General features: G+C 39.2%; 1 protein-coding gene across 1 annotated transcript; it reads left to right on the forward strand.

The window, feature by feature from the left end:
• The first annotated feature begins 762 nt into the window (after positions 1-762).
• On the forward strand, positions 763-11613 carry LOC123961665 (NLR family CARD domain-containing protein 3-like). Its single transcript, XM_046037216.1, has 12 exons — positions 763-816; positions 1467-1677; positions 1829-1881; positions 2067-2303; positions 2628-4509; positions 4704-4874; positions 5794-5961; positions 6378-6551; positions 7360-7533; positions 9787-9960; positions 10099-10148; positions 10597-11613. The coding sequence occupies exons 2-12, from the start codon at positions 1493-1495 to the stop codon at positions 11112-11114; spliced, it is 3786 nt and encodes a 1261-aa protein (XP_045893172.1). The 5' UTR covers positions 763-816; positions 1467-1492; the 3' UTR covers positions 11115-11613.
• The last annotated feature ends 8389 nt before the right edge of the window (positions 11614-20002 follow it).

The raw sequence follows: 20002 nt of genomic DNA on the forward strand, positions 1-20002 counted from the left end.
TTTTGGGATAATGGGAACAACTTTTTTGAGTACAAGACTACTTATTCTGCATCATGCATCATATAAACTTAATTCAGGGGTCACTTTTTTGTGAAATGTCAAAGCCAGTATGGGTTTATAGGGCAATGTCATATTGCTGTTACTTATTGTTCTGTTAGTATAGCAGTGCCTTTATTTCCCTGTTTCTATGTCAGATGACTACATGGATGTGCTAGTGTAGATACCACATACAGTAATTATTTAGAGCATACAACAAACTTACCCATCTGAACTACAATAACCTTTGCCAAAATGCAACTGAGTTCAAGCTTCTGGTGAATTATTAACAAAGGAGAACTGCCAACTTTCTGGCAGTAATGTATGATTGTTTCTGTCCATATAAGGCAATGGAACCCTGAATAGGTTTTACAAGAACACAGACACAAACAGCCTGAATGGACTTGGAGGCTACTAAACTAAAATTAGAAAAAAGAAGGTATGGAATTGGATTTTGATAAAGACAAACATGCTTTTGTACCGCTTAACAGAAAAAAAACTGAAAATCTAACAATTTTGGAGTTTCTGTGCAGCAACGGGAAATGCAGTAGCAAAGCAAAGTGAGTTGGTTATTTTAGCTGTACACCTCGTATAACTGCATAGAAATCATTTTTTTCTTGGCAGCAGCAACACACCTACTACCGCCACACACAAAACTGGGTCCGCCCACCAAATGCTTCCTGTATATGATAAAATCAGTCTGTAATTTGACACACTAACTGAAAATGAAAGACACTCTCATTTCTTGCTGCTGCTTAACACAGGACCACAGACACAAAGGTAAAACAACACATTTTAATGTATCTGCTCCTGTTTGTGTATGTGAACATGGATATTTAAACATATACCCAAAACAAATGAAGATGAGTTGTCAATCTTGCATAGTCATCCAGGGAAGGCATTTTGTTTCTCATCCGTGAGGCTTCTTCAGATTTGCTCTCGGTGTGTTGAGCTGTGCTTTTTTGATGAAAACAGTGGCCTTTTCCAATACTGTACTGGGTAGATGTGTTTCCAGTTTCAGGTATAAGCTAAACCGGACTGGTTGAAGGTACTCAAAGACTTCTACTTCACATCTGAGAGACCTCTTAGTTCACATAAGACCTAAATTGGTTTCTCAGATGAGAAGCGGGTACTTTTAACCGGTCTTGGTGCCCTTTTTTGTAGCCACCTTGGATAACTATGACCTGGATGACCGAGAACCTAGACATCTAGAGAATAAAAATAGAGACCAAACAAGGATTGCTTTTATTTGCAAATGAACAGTTTTGTGCATATTATAGAGAACACCTTAAGAACTCTTCATTTCTAGTTCAGAAATCAGAAATTATACTGCATCACATTTATGATCCATCTGAGGACAGCAATGTTTGTAAGTGTAGCACTTGTACCAAAGGGAAGTTGTTGACATTTAAATTCTTTCCAAATGGCAGACTGAGCTGATACCAATGACATAATCATGGGGAGCCAATGCTCTGCACTCTGGAGGGGTAAAATAAAGGAAAAGGAACCTGACCAAAAGATAGACGAGGTGTCCACCACAGGGAAAAGTCCAGAAAAGTCTCCTCTCCTCCAAAGAAAGCTATCTCTGCAGGAGGAGGGGGGAAACGTAGAGGAGACACCAGTGGATGAGATTTTAAGGAGGCAAGAAGAAGAAAATTCCTCTGAAAAATTGGGTTGCAGTGAGATTTGCAGCACTCTGCCACATGAGTACACTGTGGTTGTGCATAAATAATGATTACTAATACTGTCAACTGTTAATCTGTAAAGCATAGTTGTTTTTGTCTTTTGTCAGTGTGTGCCTCTCTGAACAACATGATTCTGCTTCAGCCATCACAGAGAAGAAAGGTGGGATAAAGTGAATGGTTTGAGGAGCAAACACGATCTTGATTTCAATTGGTGCCCATAAAATGGCAATCGCAAGAAAATAGCTGTACTTGTTTTTTTGGGGCCATTCATTCTGCTGCATGCTTATAGTGGGCACCCCTCTCCCAAATAAGATGACATGTGCCAATATGTGTTTATCGTTTTAGACGCTGACTGGGTGGACAACAACAGGGCTAAGCTCATTCAAAGCGTTACTTCAGTGATGCCAATAGCAGATGAGATGGTTGAGCAGAAAATAATCCATAATGAGATGTACGCCAACATTATGGCTGCCAGCACCAGCCAGGAACAGATGAGGGCGCTCTATACAGCCCTCACATCTACCAAAGCCAAATGTGCCTTCTACAGAATCCTCCAGGACATTCAGCCAGAGATAAGTGAAAGTATGTGAGGTATTTTTGATGAGCTGAGATTACTTTGTCTAAAGCATGCTAAATATATACAATTTGTTATGGCTATTGTAGTAATAAACTCACTTGTGTTAAGATTTAAGATACTGTAGTACAACCTTAAAACATTGACCCAGGTATTTGCAACATTGATTTATTGGTGATAAATCAGTGCTGCAATTTTAATACATTAACAAGATTAAATGCCCTACACAGTTTAAAATATGGCTTTGCTCCTCAAATAATTTGATTATGTTTTTTGGAAATACATGTTTATTGGTTTTTAATTATGTTTTCATATAAACTCTTTCATTGCAGCAGAAGATGTTGTCGAAGAAGTCCGCGCAAAGCACAAAAAACATCTGATGGACAGGTTTAAATATGAGTTTGAAGGCACTGACAAAGATTATAAGGATTTGAAATCATTGGACAAAATTTACACAGAGCTTCACATTATCCAGGGGGAAAGTGAACGTGTCAATAAAGAGCATGAGATCTGGGAGATTGAAGACAGGACGAGGAGTGAAACAGCTGAGGGCGCCAAAATCAACTGCAATGACATCTTCAAAAGTACCCCAGAAAATAACATGTCATCTGGGCAAGACAGAAGAGAAGTGAGAGCTATAAGGACTGTGATGACAAAGGGAATCGCTGGCATTGGAAAAACTGTCTCTGTGAAGAAGTTCATCCTTGACTGGGCATATGATAGAGCCAATCAGGACTTGGACTTCATCTTTGTGCTGCCATTCAGGGAGCTAAATCTGGTTATAGGTGATCAGTTAAGCCTTGAGACACTTGTAAAAAAATTCCACCCGGAACTTAAAAACATAGCAGTTGCAAGAATATTTGATAACTGCAAAGTTTTGTTCATTTTTGATGGTCTTGATGAAAGCCAACTTCAACTGGATTTCAAATGCACAGTGCTGACAGATGCGACTGAGAAATCATCAGTGGACATTATTGTGACCAACCTCATCCGGAAACATCTTCTTCGCTCCGCTTTTGTCTGGATAACCTCAAGACCAGGAGCAGTTCACCGCATCCCTCGCAAGCTTATATACCAGTGGACTGAGGTCAGAGGATTTAATGATGAACAAAAAATACAGTACTTCAGGAAGAGAGTTGAGAATGAGGCAGTTGCTGACAGAATTATTCACAACATTAAGATGTCCCGGAGCTTATACATTATGTGTCACATACCTATCTTCTGTTGGATTGCGGCAAAGGTTCTTGCACATTTGCTGCAAAAAAAGGACAAAACTCAAGATGAAAACATAATGATACCCACAACTCTTACTGAGATGTACACACACTTCTTGTGCATTCAAATGCAGGTAGCGACTGAAAAGTATGAGAAACTGAATTTATCAGATACAGAGGAGATCTTCAAGTCAAATGAAGAATTCATTTTTAAATTAGGCAGGATGGCATTTGAACAATTGAAAGAAGGCAACATCATATTTACTGCCAATGATCTAAAAAACTATGGCATTGACTTGCGCCAAGCTGGAGTTTACTGTGGGTTGTGCACAGAGATATTCAAAGAAGAGAGTGCGTTCTACACAAAGAAACTCTACTGCTTTGTGCATTTGACAGTCCAGGAGTATTTTGCTGCTCTCTTTGTGTACCGCAGTTTTGCAAGTAAAAAAATAGATTCTCTGAGCCTCAAGGACTTCCTGCTAAAGGGGTCTGAGGAAGAACTCAAGTCTAAATTGGATGCAGATCCAGTTGATTTACCTTTGGATGAGCTGATTGAAATTTCAATAGCTAATTCAACTCTGAGAAAGACAGGAGAACTGGACATGTTCCTCAGGTTCCTTACTGGCATGTCTCTACAATCAACACAAGAACTGCTTCAAGGCCTGATTCAACAGACAGAGGAACACTCTGCAGTTGTTAAGGAAATTAGGATTAGTCTAATAGAAATTGATTTAGGGGACTGTTCACCTGAAAGATGTCTGAACCTTGTTCACTGCCTGATTGAGCTGAAAGACAGTTCCCTACATGATACTGTGCAGCAGTATCTGAAACAAAATCACTGCCCAGAAAAACAGCTCACCCCTGTTCAGTGCTCAGCTCTGGCCGACTCCATTCTAATGTCAAATACGCCTCTAGATGAATTCAACCTGAAGAAATACAGACCGTCAGCAAAAGGTGTTTTTAGGCTTGTCCCAGCTGTGAGGAACAGCAGAAAAGCAACGTGAGTTGGTTACTGAAACTGTATACCCGGTATATCTGCATAGCAATCATTTTATTGGCAGTTACTTCACATAAATGATATGCCATGTTTTGAATATTGCACAAATACACAGTTCACATTTGGCAGCATAGTGGCTAATGAAATGTATGCATCTAAATCTGATCTTGCATGATTGTCTTTTTTCATTTATGCAGAATCTCAGGGGTGTCTCTCGATGTGTGGCTTTGTGAAACAATCTCCTCAGCTCTTCGAATGCCAAACTCAGTGCTCACTGAACTGCACCTGATAAATAATATTTTTTATGACAAAGGTACAAAGATCTTGACTGATGGACTGAACTCTCAGTGTAAACTAGAAGCTCTGAGGTTAGTAAACCTATTATTTTGTATTTCTTTTCTTTTCTGTTCTTAGTACCTTCTATTTATGCATTTGTATAAGAAGTGAAATCCATAAAAAGAGAAATATATTTCAAGTTATGTATTTCAAGTGGGCTCATCTTAAAGGTTTAATACACTAAAAATAGCATAATCTGCCCTCAGCCAGCTAACATGAGCCCCAACAAACAGGGACATCTTTTAACCACTGCATCCGCTTTCAGTCAGTGTCGCCAACTTCTTTGTCATGCTGGCAGCATGGCCTTAGGATGTATTCACACCAAATAAGGTGTGCAAAAATACCAGTGCATTTAGGCTGCAGCGGTCGTTACTGCAGGGAATGCCAGGAAACAAAGCAGTAGCCGACAATCGCATAAGCTGGTGATCAGACTGGTCAAACTGCTGCACAGTCCTGAAATATTGCTGAAACCGGGCGCTGTTCGAGCAGAGTTCACGCACCAAATGATGATACTCCCCCACTTGTATCCTCGCATGGTTTATTTTGTGCACCCAACTTCAACGTCTGCATTTGGCTTGCAGTCTGTGCTGAAAAATAGTGATACCAAGAAGATTAATTTGGTTTGTGTAGAGAGAGAAAGCTACAGTGATTGAGCGAGCTAGAGAATGAATAAAGAGATGGTGGTAGTGAGAAAGCTGGTGAATCAGAGAAATAAAACATTATTTTTTGATTGTTTCACAGTGTTTATATACTAAAGTACAAATATACTCGCTCTTTGCTGCCACGTCTGATTTGGTGTGAATAGGGATAATTAGGGATGGCAATGTTGGTTGGTCTGTCGATCTGTCAGCTGGTCAGTTCCCCACTTTTGTCCAGACTGAAATATATCAACAGTTTTATACATGCAGTCATGCAACAATTTTAACTTGTTTTTGTCTTCTGTGTTTGTAGTCTCTCAGGTAAGGGACCCTCACAACCAGAGTGTGAAAGATTGGCATCAGCTATCATATCAGTCATCTCAAATCTAAGAGAACTGGAGCTGAGTGGCAACATACTGGAAGACTCCATATGCTCTGTGGTTTCTGTTGGGCTTGGCAGCCCTAAACTGGAGAAGCTCAGGTAAGTCACAGTCATGTTATTCCCCAAATCAATGAAGTATGAAATGTGAATAAAAGGCTCTCCACCTGATTAGTTGGCTATGTCATACAGCAGAAATTATGTATGTGTTCAAAAAAGACTATCACCTACATTATAGAAATAGCTGTCCTGCTAACAGCCAGTCCGGTTGTCTTTGGATGAAAACTTCTTGATAGATGTATTATTTTTGTTAAATCTCTTTTAGTGTAAGCAACATGTACCTTATTAACACCGAATCAAATGTGACATAGTTTGCACACCTCAATGTAGACTCTAGCTGCTGTCAGCTTAGTGTTTTGGATCTTAAGTGTGTTTGGTAAAGTCTGGACAGTATAACAGTATGATCTATTAATACATTTCTAATTTAATGTAATTTTTTATCATCATTGTACCAAAAGACTTAACCGAAATCCTGGGACTGCAGAAATATGTAAGGAGTTGGTGACAGCCCTCACATCCAAACCAAGTTACCTGCGAGAGTTGCAACTGAGTTACACCAATTTGAAAGACTCCGAAATGGAGATCCTCTGTACAGGGCTGATGAGCACAAACTGTACACTGGAAATATTGAGGTAAAAGACCACATTACATTGCACTGCAATTAAAAAAAAAATCTTACAATTCTTAATTACAGCTGCAACTTTATTTAAAATAGAAGAACGTACCAAAATACATGTTTGGAAGTATGCAAATAGGCAAGATCATTTTTGACAAGGTTAATTTAATCAACTCAGGGAATGTAAGTGGAACAGTCAGTGCTGCAGAGTAACTAATTACATATAATTACAAATAAATGTAACTGTAATCAGTTACAGTTACTGGAAAAATGTGTAATTAAATAACAGTTGGTCATGATTGCATTCGGGGTTACATCTGAATATTTTCTGTAAAAAGCTAGGCTATTTGTTGAAAACATTCATTTTGTTGTTTTGCATGTTTTTCATGTGCACAATGTCTTCCTTTGCCATTTCCAGCCACAGCCCTTTACGAAGGTTTGATGTTATACTGATGCTTTTAATTGGTTTGAATTTGCAGCGCCACCTGCCAGTTAAATTGTCAATCAAGCTGTCTTTGAAAATAGTTAATTATAAATTAAGAATTAGCAAATAAGTAAATGTAATGTAAGTTGCATTACTTTGATAAAGTAAGTGAAATAATTACACTACTATTACATTTTAAATAGGGTAACTTCTGTAATGTCGGTAACCTATTACATTTCCAAAGAAACCTTCCCAACACTGATTATACAATATATACTGTATATAGATAATAAAAAACTAAATGCTATTAAATGATAATGTAATGTTTTTTCATATATAAATATTTTTCAAATGTTTTTTATAACATTAAGCAATTAAATTCTATTAATTTGTGTTTCAGTGTCAGTCACAACAGACTCACGGACAAAAGTTGTAAGATGGTGTCCTCAGCACTTGGCTCCAAACCTTCACCCCTGACTGTGCTGGACCTGAGCTACAATGTCTTGCATGACTCAGGAGTGAGGGCGCTCTGTGATGCACTGATGAATCCACACTGTGGTTTAAAAACATTAAGGTCAGTGAGTTTTATAGAGACTTGTGGATTTTACAAGGTTCAACTTTTTGAAACTGCTGTTGGATTCAAAGTGTGTTGATTCAACATCATGGGCATTTTAGATGTTGTTGAATTGTATGTTTTGTCAACCCTGTTTATTCGCAACATAATGCTGTGCGCTTAGATGGTTAGCATAGGGCCAATGTTAACGATCTAAGCGCACGGACAGTTGCGTTAGTTGCGTTCCATCTTGTTGTCTAAGAATGGACAACAACAAATAATATGCTGGTCTACATACGCGAAGAAGGCACAGAGGGAAACAATAGCTACTGCTGCCTTCGTCGTGGTCGGGAATTTCAACAGCTCTGTGTTTCCAAATGTTCTGCAACACATCACATGCTCCATCAGACCATGCTGCCAAATTTCTCTTGCCAAAATACAAACAATGGACACCAAAATGACAGGAAGTTTCAATTCAGAGGAAAGTCATGTGCTGGACTAACCAATCAGAGGTCGCTCTGCAGGACGCTCTGAATGACACAGATTGGGACATGTCATAATGCAGCTTGACAATTACATTACATTACATTAATGTGTTATGTACTCTGTTTTGGGATTTATTGGGAAATTACTGGAAATTGTTCATTAAGAGGATCATCAGGACCTTTCCAAATCAGAGTTTAAGGGTGGATCACATCAACCGTGACGCTTTGAAAGCCCTCACAGATGCAAATACCACAGTGGTTGCTCCTGGGAACATGATTAAATTGCATCACATAAAATTCATAGAGCAGTGAAGGAGGCCAAGCTATGCGGGACAAAACTAGAATCACAATTCAAACAGACTGATTTCACACATTTGTGGCAGGGACTACAGAGCACAACCTCTTCTAGGACTGTGAGTGTGGATTTCTCTCTGCCCAAAGAGCTCAAATCTATACATGCTTCAACAAGCAGCCCTCAAGGTTTGTATTTAGGGTGGAAGACCCCACCGTTGAGAAGCTTGTCACTGTCTTAGTGCACGACGTGAAGACGTCAGGACTGGACAGAATCTCTGGGTGTGTTCTCTGACTCTGTTCATGGAGATCTTCAACTTCTCCCTGGTCCAGTCCATTATTCCCACATGCTTAAGCTGTTGACAGTGGTTCCAAAGAAAGCTCATCCCAGATGCCCAAATTTCTATTGACTGGTAGCTCTGATCTTCGTGGTGATGAATTGCTTTGAGAGGTTTGTCAAAGACTTCACCGCCACCTCACTACCTCTGACCCTGGACCATCTCATCCAGCATGCCTTGGCCCACTGGACATCACGAGGGGGAATTGTGTTCAAAAATGCCCTTTGTGGGCTGCAACTCTGTGTTGAACACTACTGAAGACCTGGGACTCAACTCCATCCAGAATAACACATTTCATTCAGAGGGTAAATTCAAGTAGTAAATTCACTGACAAAGCAGAGGCATATGAAGTCACCTTGTGTAATGTTTATGATGCAGATTATTGACATTAGGTCTGCTAGTACCAGCAGTTTAGCGCTGATAAACCTAATTCACACACTTCAGTCTGATCCAAGTCTTACCCTATCATTATCCTAGTGATTATTTCACAGATAAACTTGCCCGCTAACAAAGAAAAGAAACAAAAACAACGATGAGCTATTCTTTTGAAGTGGACCCATAAGATCAGGCTCCCTTCAAAAAGCTGTAACTAACTTGGGTCTTGAACCAGTGACTTCACACAAGCATATAATTTTTAATTCATCCACCCGCCATATGTCACTGTCATAATCATATGTATAGCATATAATGTTATGTCCAGGTTATATTGCTTAATGTTTCTGAAAAATGCATTCATTCATTCTGATTATATAGTTCATTGTTTCATTCATTGACTTTCATTGAACCCGTCTGTCTGTATGTCTATTCGTTGGTTGTGTTCTGGAGCTAGGCATAATAATTTCTATACATTATACTGTATATGATTGTGTATGTGACAATAAAACTTGATTTGATTATTTAAAAACAATAATATTACATAATTTGATACATTATAATGATGCTAGCATTATCCTTTAAGGGTAAGAGTTCTTTGCTTTTGCTTCTGCTTTTTTCGGTCTGCCTTCTGCTCTGAAGGTGTAAACTTGTGTGATGTTTGGTGATGTATATCAAACAATTCTAAAGGAAAGCCTGATGACTAAGTAAACTTCAGAACAAGTGAAAATTATTACTGATAAGGTATGTAACACACGACTGAAATGTCAGATGTTTCATTTCTGTAGGCTGTCCTTCTGTAAAGTGACAGGAGAAGGATGTGCTGCCCTGGCCTCGGCTCTGAGGTCTGACCACTGCAGCCTCTGGGAGCTGGACCTGAGCTTTAATCACCTGGGTGATCAAGGAGTCAAGCTTCTGACTGAAATACAGAAGGATTCACGCTACAGTCTGGAGAAACTTAAGTATGCTCAAACAGGCTATCTAACTAACACAATTCTATCATTATTACAAGATTAATTTGCAAGATTCACTTCATTTGTTTTGATTTGAAGTGCATATGTGACAACATACTTGATGTTTTCACCTGCTATCCCTCTCAGTGTGGACCAAAATGATGAATGCTGGTTTGACTTGAAGCTTCTGAGACAATGTAAGAATGCCACTCTGCTTTGAGAGCTATTTTCTGTTTCAGGACTATGTACTATCAAGTTCAGGCAACGGCCACATACCACAGTGACTCTTCTTCCATAGAAATGTGACTCTACAGAGATAATCAGATACTGAACATCCCTTACAAACTCATCTACATTCCTTCTGCACTGGAGTTGCAGCATTTAACTTTACACAAGTATCACAAATAAAGAACTAATGCAACCACTTGAACAGCATGCCAAAATTAATAGTTTGGTCACATGCATACTAACATCATTGTTTTAAGGTTGATGACAGAACATGTTCATATTATTCCGAGATGTAACATATCTCTAATTTGATGATACAACATTGTACTAAAATGATCAGAGATCAAGAACCACACTCACACAGCAATATTATCTCCATTCTCCACTCATTCATTGTTTCTTCTGTCTGGATTGCAGATGCCTGTGATCTGACGCTGGACCCCAACACAGCAGGTGTGGAACTAATTTTGACAGATGACAACAAAAGGGCAACATTTGTTCATGAGAAGCAACCATATCCTTATAATCCAGACAGATTTGACTGCTTTCAAGTACTGTGTAAAGAAAGTCTGACCAGTCGCCATTACTGGGAGGTTGAAATTGAATCAGTTGATGTTGGAGTGGCATATAAAAGTATCAACAGGGTGGGAGACTGTTCATCTGAATTTTCTCTGGGAAAAAATGAAAAGTCTTGGTGCTGGTTTCATGAGGGGCACTTTTATCATAACAATTCTTGTCTGGAGTTAATTGACTGTGCTACATCCAGTAGTACGCTTGGAGTGTATCTGGACTGGCCAGCAGGTATTTTGTCCTTTTTTCGGGTCTTTCCTGATGCACTGAGCCACCTGTACACCGTCTGTACAACTTTTACTGAGCCCCTCCATCCTGGTTTCGCTGTGGATTTTGGATCAGTTTACCTTTGTAAAATAAAGTAACCAAAAATCTAAAACCAAAACTAAAAAGAGCTGATCCCTGCTGGTTACATGCAAAAACTGTGCATGTCAAATAGTAATAATAATTATGAAAAAATAGTACAGTGGCACATTTAGGCAAATATGAAATCAATTCTTATCTCCTAAAATCTAATATTTTTAATTGCACCTTTGATATCTGGTTGAATCCCTGTGGATATATGCACAGGCAAACCTATAAGTACAGTATGTGAGTGTGTGTGTGTTTTAAGGTAAAAAGCACACACTGATGAATGTACAATGAAGTCACGTGTGTGTGTGTGTGGGGTGTGTGTGTGTGTGCGCGTGTATGTTCTTGGATTGATTTAGAATAAATACCTTGTAAGCATTACGCTCAGTTCTGAAGGCTGCTATGTTCACAAAGGCATCTCTGTGTGAGTATGTATGTATGACTTTCTATTCTGAAAAATGAAAGTGAAATGTTTTGTCTAATTTGAAGCCTAATAAAAACAGTTTAACATTATTATTCTCTCTGTGTGTGTGTGTGTGTGTACAGATTCCAGCATAGACAAAATATCTTAAAAAGAATAATTCCACCCTAAATAAATAGACTTGGGCACACTGACACTGAAAGTAGCTGTCTAATAAGTTTTAATAGCAGCAAATAGTGACAAAAACATAGATAAGAAACTATGACAGGCATAGAAAAAGGCGATTTTGTTTGATATCCAATGAAAACTAATAAACTAATGGTTACAGGGGAAAGAATTTGACCATTTGAGAAGCACTGAGAATAACTATATGTGCTATCTTAAAAGAAAGCATGTGATGGAAAAGTCTCCAGGCTAAGGTTGATGGAGTGAATGAACCTAAACTCTGTAAAAACAAGAACAAAACGCTGTAAAAGAGAAATACAGGGTGATTTTTTTTAATCCTAGAATAGCCTCAGTAGCCAGATACATCTTTCAGGTAAAAGTGAAGAGAGCAGACTTCTTCAGCTGACAGCTCTTGATACCCTACTAGTAATATTTGCTGTAAATAAGACTAATTATCTTCATACCTATGTGTTACTACAGAATGACCTGCAGCAAAATCGGTCCATAATGATAATAACAAACTTATTAAAATGATAATAATAGTACTACAGTACAATTGTAAGTGCTCTGGAGTCTGGAATAAAAACAACAATTAAAAGCTGATCTTTGGAGAGTTAATAATAAATAATAATAATAATAAGGTTGGTAAAGCTTGTTGATATTGCTCAAATATATCACTCCTGCTGAATGAGCAGGCTGGACAGCAGATGCAACTATTTGCAAAACAGCAGATGTAACTGCAGGAAATAACTTGAAGATAAATCGGATCGATTCTTTGTGTCTTGGTTAGTGGTTAGTGTGATTTTATCACTAATGTTGCTAGTGTTTGAACTTCATCTGTGCCTTGACGTCTCCCATCTTTGAGCAGAATACAAATTAATACAAAGTAAGAGATTAAATTTCTAGTGCTTTAAGTGCAAATGTGTGTGTGTGTGTGGGGGGGGGGTATTTATTTTTGCCACAAACAGATTCACACTTTATCACACATACATCCAATCACACTGAATGCGCACGCAGTGACAAAAAGGAATAATTGTGGAAAATTCTCTGATCTAACTTGCCAAGAGTAAGATAAGTAACCAGTAGGCAGGGGACCACCTCGAAGACCGTTGCAGAACGTTGCGCAACGTTGCAAGGAAATAAGTCGTTCAATCAGAAAACGTTGCAAACCGGTGCAATACTTTTTGAGATTGAACTCGCCCCAGTTTTTCACAGCAATGGTGGATCATGGAGCGTCTGAATAGCAGCGGAGCTGCAATAGAAAATGCTATCTGGGATGCACGTTTGAAAGGAAAGACCTGTAAAAATTGAGATTATATATTATTAGCACAACTGAATGAAGTTAATATGTGCATTAAAACATGTTAACTAATTATGAGACTGGCAATGCATAAAGTTAGCAGCACACAATATAAACAGGGGCCTATTAATTTATTTCAAAATACGTATTTTTTGTGGGGGTGGTATTTAATTTTATTTAAATATATTAGTGGTGCATATATGAATAAAATATTTCAAAACATTATTTATTAATTTTTTTGGGGTGGGCGGGGGCTGGTGAGGATTTACCCCTAACATTAAAAGTAGTATACTAGCATATTATAAAAACAATCTTCATAGTAAACATTAATTGTATTAGAGCAGTAGACTTATGAACTTATTTTCCACACAACAATTCAGGTTTATTTACCCACATTAATACATCATAGTGGCTGAATGCACCACATACTTTGTACAAATTCATATCACATCATCATCAAAGTTTCTGTGTGTGAGAACTGTTTGAAAAAGTTAAAAAATTCACTAACTAACAAACTATCTAGTAACTGATGTCAACATCAGCAGCAAAAGCTGTTTGTCTAACCCTTTCTCTCTCTCTTGTTCTCCCTCTCTCAGCACAAGAATCACAGGGGATTCAGTGGAGCCTGAAGATTGTCTGCAGTAATGTTTTTAATAAACCAAACATTAAGCCAGTTATGTGTTCTTTCTTCGTGGAAAAAGTACCTCACATATTTTTTTGTTGTTAGTCTCTTTAGTGATTGTAAGGTTGCTCCTGTTGACTTGAGTCAATAATTTTTTCCTCCTCTCCATGTCAGCTGGGAAACCACATATTCATACTCCTTTTTCTGACCGACTGCAGCAGCATCTCCACACAGCACAATAAACCATGCTGTAGACTATTGTAAGACAGTACACAGGCACAAACCACTTAACATGCTGTTTTCTGAGTTTATTGGAGATTTATTAAATTAATACATGACAATCAATGATAGTCAGCTGTCCATTTTCAATTGCCCACCTAAGACTTCCAGGAAAGTGCGGTCTCCATGAACCACTTGACGGTCAAGCATTCTGGACCCCCGCTGACGCTACTCTCTCTTTACAGGGCTCTGGAGTACACCGGTGTTGTGTCGAATGTGTGTGTTTTCTGTGGAGGTAGGGACAAGCTGCAGAAGAAAGAGCAGTGTAATTTAATTAATGTACAGAGAAAGTTAGTAGTCACGCATTCACCGTGAGACACGCATTTCAGCGAGTTCACACGCTCACACGCCACACCTTGTATTTTTCACTCTGAGAAGTTAATAGATAACGTCCTCGAAGTTGTCCCACTATATTCAAGTAGTGGACGATCATTTTGTGCCGAGTTCAAAGCTTTCTCTGTAGTCTACTAAATGCCAGCGCCGTTTAGCCGATCAGAAATTAAAATGTGTTGTTTCCGGGTAAACTCTGTGATCCCGCTGAAAGCACGTTCGGTACCAGGCAACATGGATGCGCGTGGTGTGGACATATGGAGTTGAAGTTGGAAGACCCGATGGATGCGGTAACTGTAGTTTTTTTTTAAGCATTTTGATTTTATGATTCCTGGACACTTGCCTGTGATCAAAGATAGAGAGAGCGGCTGATGTTGGGGAGTATAGCCAAATAAGTGCTAAATTATTATTGATGCAGTCAAAAACTCTCCAACCTCTTTGCAACCAGAAGCTTTGGCTTTTGTAGCCTGTAGAGACCAAAGTAACTTAGGCCTATACAGATCCTTTAAAAAATAAATGAAAGTACCAATACCTCACTGTAAACATACTCTGCAAGTAAGCCTACTGCATTGAAAAAGTTAAGTAAAAGTATGTAAGTAGGCTATGAGCTGAAAAATGTAGAAGTAGCCAAAATAAAATAAAATAAAGTAGCCTACTCAAAGCAGAAAGAAAAATGTCCCATATGACTGTATACTATTATGTATTATATCATTAGATTATTACTCATCATGCATTAATGCAGTTGGTTGAGGTTGAACTATTTTGTATTAGTTACCCAGAACCCTAAGTGACACCTGCACAATGCTTATTTTGTCAGTCCAAACCTCAAAATGACTGAAAATACATTAAAATAATCAAGTAAATCATCATCAAAGCATTAAAATGTGCAACAAACAACTACAACACAAAACACCTTACATAAGCTGAAATGTGTAGCCTCGTCACACACACAGCTTGCATACATGCGTAGGGCAAGTTCTGCAATCCTACTGTAGGCCTATGTGTACAGAACGTCTCGGGTTACGTATGTAACCCTTGTTCCCCGAGAAGGGGAACGAGACACTGCGTCGGTGACGACACTATGGGAACGCCTCTGGGGGTGGCAGGGCTGAACTATGAATGAAACTACTCCAATCCTATTGGTGTTACTAGAACGGTAGCGTGTGACGGCGTAACCGGAGGGGGTATATAAGCACGCCTGCAGATAGGACACATTAGCCCTTTCTATGAAGCAAGGCACTCCAGGCGGGGTGAGGTGTGGCGGACCGACGCAGTGTCTCGTTCCCCTTCTCGGGGAACAAGGGTTACATACGTAACCCGAGACGTTCCCCTTCGAGGGAACTCGAACTGCGTCGGTGACGACACTATGGGACACTATGGGAACGAGATACCCACTTAGGCCGCGCCGAAACCACCACCTCGGGGTGGAGTCTCCATTCCCCGGGCCTCAGCCCCTGCCTCGACAGCAGGTCTGCTCCTTGATTCTGGGTCCCAGGGATGTACATCGCTCTGAGGGACAGCAGTCTCCACTGGGACCACAGGAGGATCTGATGTGCCAGTTTGTATAATGGGCGCAGACCCCCCTGGTGATTCAAATAGGCCACCACTGCCGTATTGTCGGTTCTGACAAGTATGTGGCGACCGCGGAGGGCGGGCAGAAAACTCCTCAGAGCTCTGAAAACCGCCAACATTTCCAGGCAATTTATGTGCCAAGAGAAATGATGCTCCTCCCAGGAGCCTCTCGCGAAGTGGCCGTCCATGACCGCGCCCCATCCCGTGATGGCTGTATTTGTCTTTTTAAGGAAAAGGTCAACTAGCCTGTTTAAAGAACAATTATTTGCCTAACACATACAGATAAAACATTAATAAGGATTTTTATGGAATGTTAACTGAACTGGTTGTAGTCTAGGGACATTAGACAATTTTAACTGTAAAATCAGAAACCATTAAGTAATTCAGTCTGAGATTCCTTAACTCATATTTTTATGTAGTATTCAACTAGTCTATATACTGCATAGTAGAATTCCTGAAATTCAGTTATGGCTGTTGGTTTAGTGTGCCACCCCATGAATTTCAGTGGCCCCATCTGGTCACCCCAAGGAAAATTTTCTGTGGGCGCCACTGCCAGTAGCTAGTCAGCTAAGCTTAGCTTACAGACTGGAAACAAGGCCAGGTAACCAACTCCAGAAAGTTATTGCCCCCACCAAGATATAGTCCAACACATAACCAATTGTAAATTCGCAACAATTCAGTTTTTATATGGATTAAAGAAATTAGGTATAACGTGTTAATAAATTAGCTTTAGAGGTGATTTATTTTGAGATATGGATATGTTTGCGTGGATTGTGATCAGATGTGAATTCGTACATACTGTGATGGCATAAGGACTGTGCTTTTATCGATCGCTATTTGTTCTGTGGTTATTGACATACTGTGTAAGCTACTTCGTGTTGTTTGTCACTGCAGCCTGGCTAAAGCTATTTTGGTTGTTTGATAGTCGAAGACAGCAGGCTTTGGTGCTTGGAGTCCAGGGCATGCTGTAAGATTTGCGTTGATAGATTTGGCACTTCGGTCGCTGTCTGTGTTGCTGATCAAAGGCAGCAGGTTTGCAACTGCGTGGAGTCGTTGTGTGTCTGTACGCCTGTGTGTACACAAGCTTGCTTTTTGGGGTGGGGGACACAAGAGAAGTATTTGCAGCAGGGCCAATCATAATCATGTGATGCTGCTGGCGCTAAGTTAAGCTATGCTACTGGCCCCAGCTTTATATTTAGTGGCATCAATCGTCTCATCTTGCTCTCTGCAAGAATGAAAATAAGCATATTTTCCCAAATTTTTTAACTATTCCTTTAAGTGTAAGTATATTACACTGACTTGCTACCTTGATTCCTGTCACCCTTTCCAGAAGAGTCCAGGAACCATTATGGAGATCTTTGTCCCCAGGAATGATACAAGCACTGCTTTCATGGTTTTCTGCAAATTCAGGTTGCAAAAGTTCTTCTCGAGTTACTAACTTGCAGTGAGTTGAATTTGATTATGGCATAGTTAGAATATAATTATGTTTACAAGTGCATGGATGAACTGCAAATAGATCACACAGAAAATCAAACGAATAACTCAATCTTAGAAATGCCTGTTGTCCCTATCGTGTCTTAGGTTTTCCTGGGACGTTTCCTGCAATGAACCATAGTTTAGTCAATTAGAAGGAATAGACAGTTTATTACAAATTGATCTGTGGTTTAGCATAATCATCCAATATGATCATATTACCTCCTTATAACCCAGAACCCTACCTAAATAAATATTAGAGGTTTTTAGTTACACACTCTCACTGACACAAAGCACTTTTTCACTTTCACCAGGCAACTGTAGACTGTAGAAAGACTGGTCACATGTGATATGTCTTGTCTGATAGACAAATGGACAGACAGGCAAATGAAAGAATACAGTCTGATCTCAAATGGGCATGCTGCACTTCACACTTTGTTTAACTGCCATTGCATTCTAATGGGGCAACACTAGAGGGGGATGCTTAACAGGATAAAACATACCAGGCCAACCGATGGTTCAGGCATGTCGGTTTATTGTTTGTGTGTGTATTTGTATTAACAACATTTCAAGGCTTATCCTCTGCATATTTGTACCTTGATTATAAGGAACCTGTGGACTAACAAACCCGACTTCCATTCTCCCATGACATTTCAGGGTTGCTTTGGTGAAAACAGTGTTTCTGCAGCTTTCTATAGATTTTTCTGAAAGAATTCAGCTTTTTAAAATTCTCATATAATGAAATGGTTTGAATCAAAAAGCACGGTCAATTACAGAGGAAATTTTCCCATTTTATATAAGTATAACAATACGATACAGGGACCTTGGAACAGGTGAAAAGAAATGGACATGCACACGGACACACACACACACACCCACGCACACACGCACACATACAAACACTGTAGAAACACAGAAGCAACGGAGCTAAACACCCTTTTATAAAAGACATCACCAAATCCTTCACGCATGAGTCACCTTCTGGCTCAGAATATTTATGCATATTATTTATTCATATTCTCATCTTGAAGTACCCATATGTTGTAGAGGTCAGGGCATATCAACAGTTTTAGAAGTTTAAAAAAAGTTAAGGGATCACCAAAATCATTAAGATTATCTGGGACCATGTATGTCCTTAGAGGATATGTTTGTCCAATCATAGTCTTTGCAAATATGACAGGGCACCACTATCAAGCTTTGGATTTTTCCACTTGCCTGCAAGTGCAAGGAATCTGTGCAGCGTACAATCTGTGCTTGTATGCTGTCACTGCATAATAGCACACCAGACTAACTAACTTACTACCTACTGTAGCAACCAAGTGTTACTTCCAAAGTCAAAGAGCACATCGATACCTAACTGAAATTAAATTAATATACGGGTTTACTTAAAAAACAAAAACGTTCACAATAAGCACCTCCTCGATAGTATTTCCGGTTGGGCTTGGCTTGAACTATATTGCTCTGGACAAAACTGTCCAACAAACCAACACTGTCATCCCTAGAGCCACGGCACCAGTGTGGCCAAATGTTGAGGTGCAGCTGTTTTACTCATCAGCTTCTGTGTATTTGGCTGTTGACGATAGTTACTTTCAGTGCCACACAGTCATGCATGCCTGCCTGAGGTTGAACATCTGCACAGTCAGTCATTTCTAGTCAGGTTATGCTATTTAGGTAATTAGATTTCCTGATTCATGGTCCTTGAGAAACCCTCTGTAACAACTAATGCTTACTGCCCAGTATATACATTAAAGTTAATTTCTTCCAAATGAGTACAATGTCAGGTGGTGTAGGAAGTGAAATAAGTAGGGTGGGAAATTTACTCCCTTATGTGTTGCCTCTTCAGCAGTGTTGGGCAAGTTACTTCCAAAATGTATTATATCATAGATTACTAGTTACTGTCATTTGAGAGTAATTAGTTATATAACAATATTGCTGTCTCTGAAATGTAATGGTTTACACTACTTTTGAGTTACTTTCACTGCTATTTAATGGGCACATCATTCTGATAGTAAGATGTGCCTGCATAGGTGGGTTCTAGTGATGTGCAGAGTTATATCCGCGGATGGGTGGGTCTACCGTCTTGTTAAGAAGAACCAAGCTCCTCTGTAATTTGCCCCATGCCTACAATCTCGACCATTGGATTCCCGCCACAGGAAATAATCTTCAAAAGTTGGGATTTACTTGCTTTATTTTTTAAAATATTTTTTTATATATGGCGTTAAGAGACGCGATGTTTTGTAAAAAACCATACTCCTTGCTGCTGTTATGAATTTGATATTATTTAAAAAGTCAGGTGAGACTGCTTTACATAACAATTAACGTAACTAGTTACTTTATCACCCAGTAATAAGTGAAATAATATTATTAATTTTTTAAGGACTAATAAGTAACTAGTAACTTATTACTATTTCTGAGTAACTTGCCCAACACTGCCGAACATGTCTTCGGTTTAGCATGTTGATGGTTAACATGTAGTTGTACATGCTGAATATTTTGCTCACTTGTCTGACAGCAGCACGTCTTCTTTGCAAAGTGTGAAGCAGTATAATATTTTCAAGACGTTTCCTAACACTGACAACTGACTCATCTGACCATTGAGTGGAGGGCATGGTTTGAATTATAGGGGAGATTGGGGGGTCTGACCCCCCTAATTAAGGCTTGGACCCCCCTAAAGCAGGAGAAAGAACAGTTCAGGGGGGGCTTTCTTACATGTCATTGTAAAAATTACATTATATTTCCC

Source organism: Micropterus dolomieu, linkage group LG02 (genome assembly GCF_021292245.1).
Source record: "Micropterus dolomieu isolate WLL.071019.BEF.003 ecotype Adirondacks linkage group LG02, ASM2129224v1, whole genome shotgun sequence".
NCBI lineage: Eukaryota > Metazoa > Chordata > Actinopteri > Centrarchiformes > Centrarchidae > Micropterus > Micropterus dolomieu.

Coding starts and splice junctions, on each gene's coding strand:
- LOC123961665 (XM_046037216.1), top strand. CDS start 1,493: ATGGGGAGCCAATGCTCTGCACTCTGGAGGGGTAAAATAAAGGAAAAG. Junction 1,882..2,066: donor AGCCATCACAGAGAAGAAAG/GTGGGATAAAGT, acceptor TTATCGTTTTAG/ACGCTGACTGGGTGGACAAC. Junction 5,962..6,377: donor CCTAAACTGGAGAAGCTCAG/GTAAGTCACAGT, acceptor TTGTACCAAAAG/ACTTAACCGAAATCCTGGGA.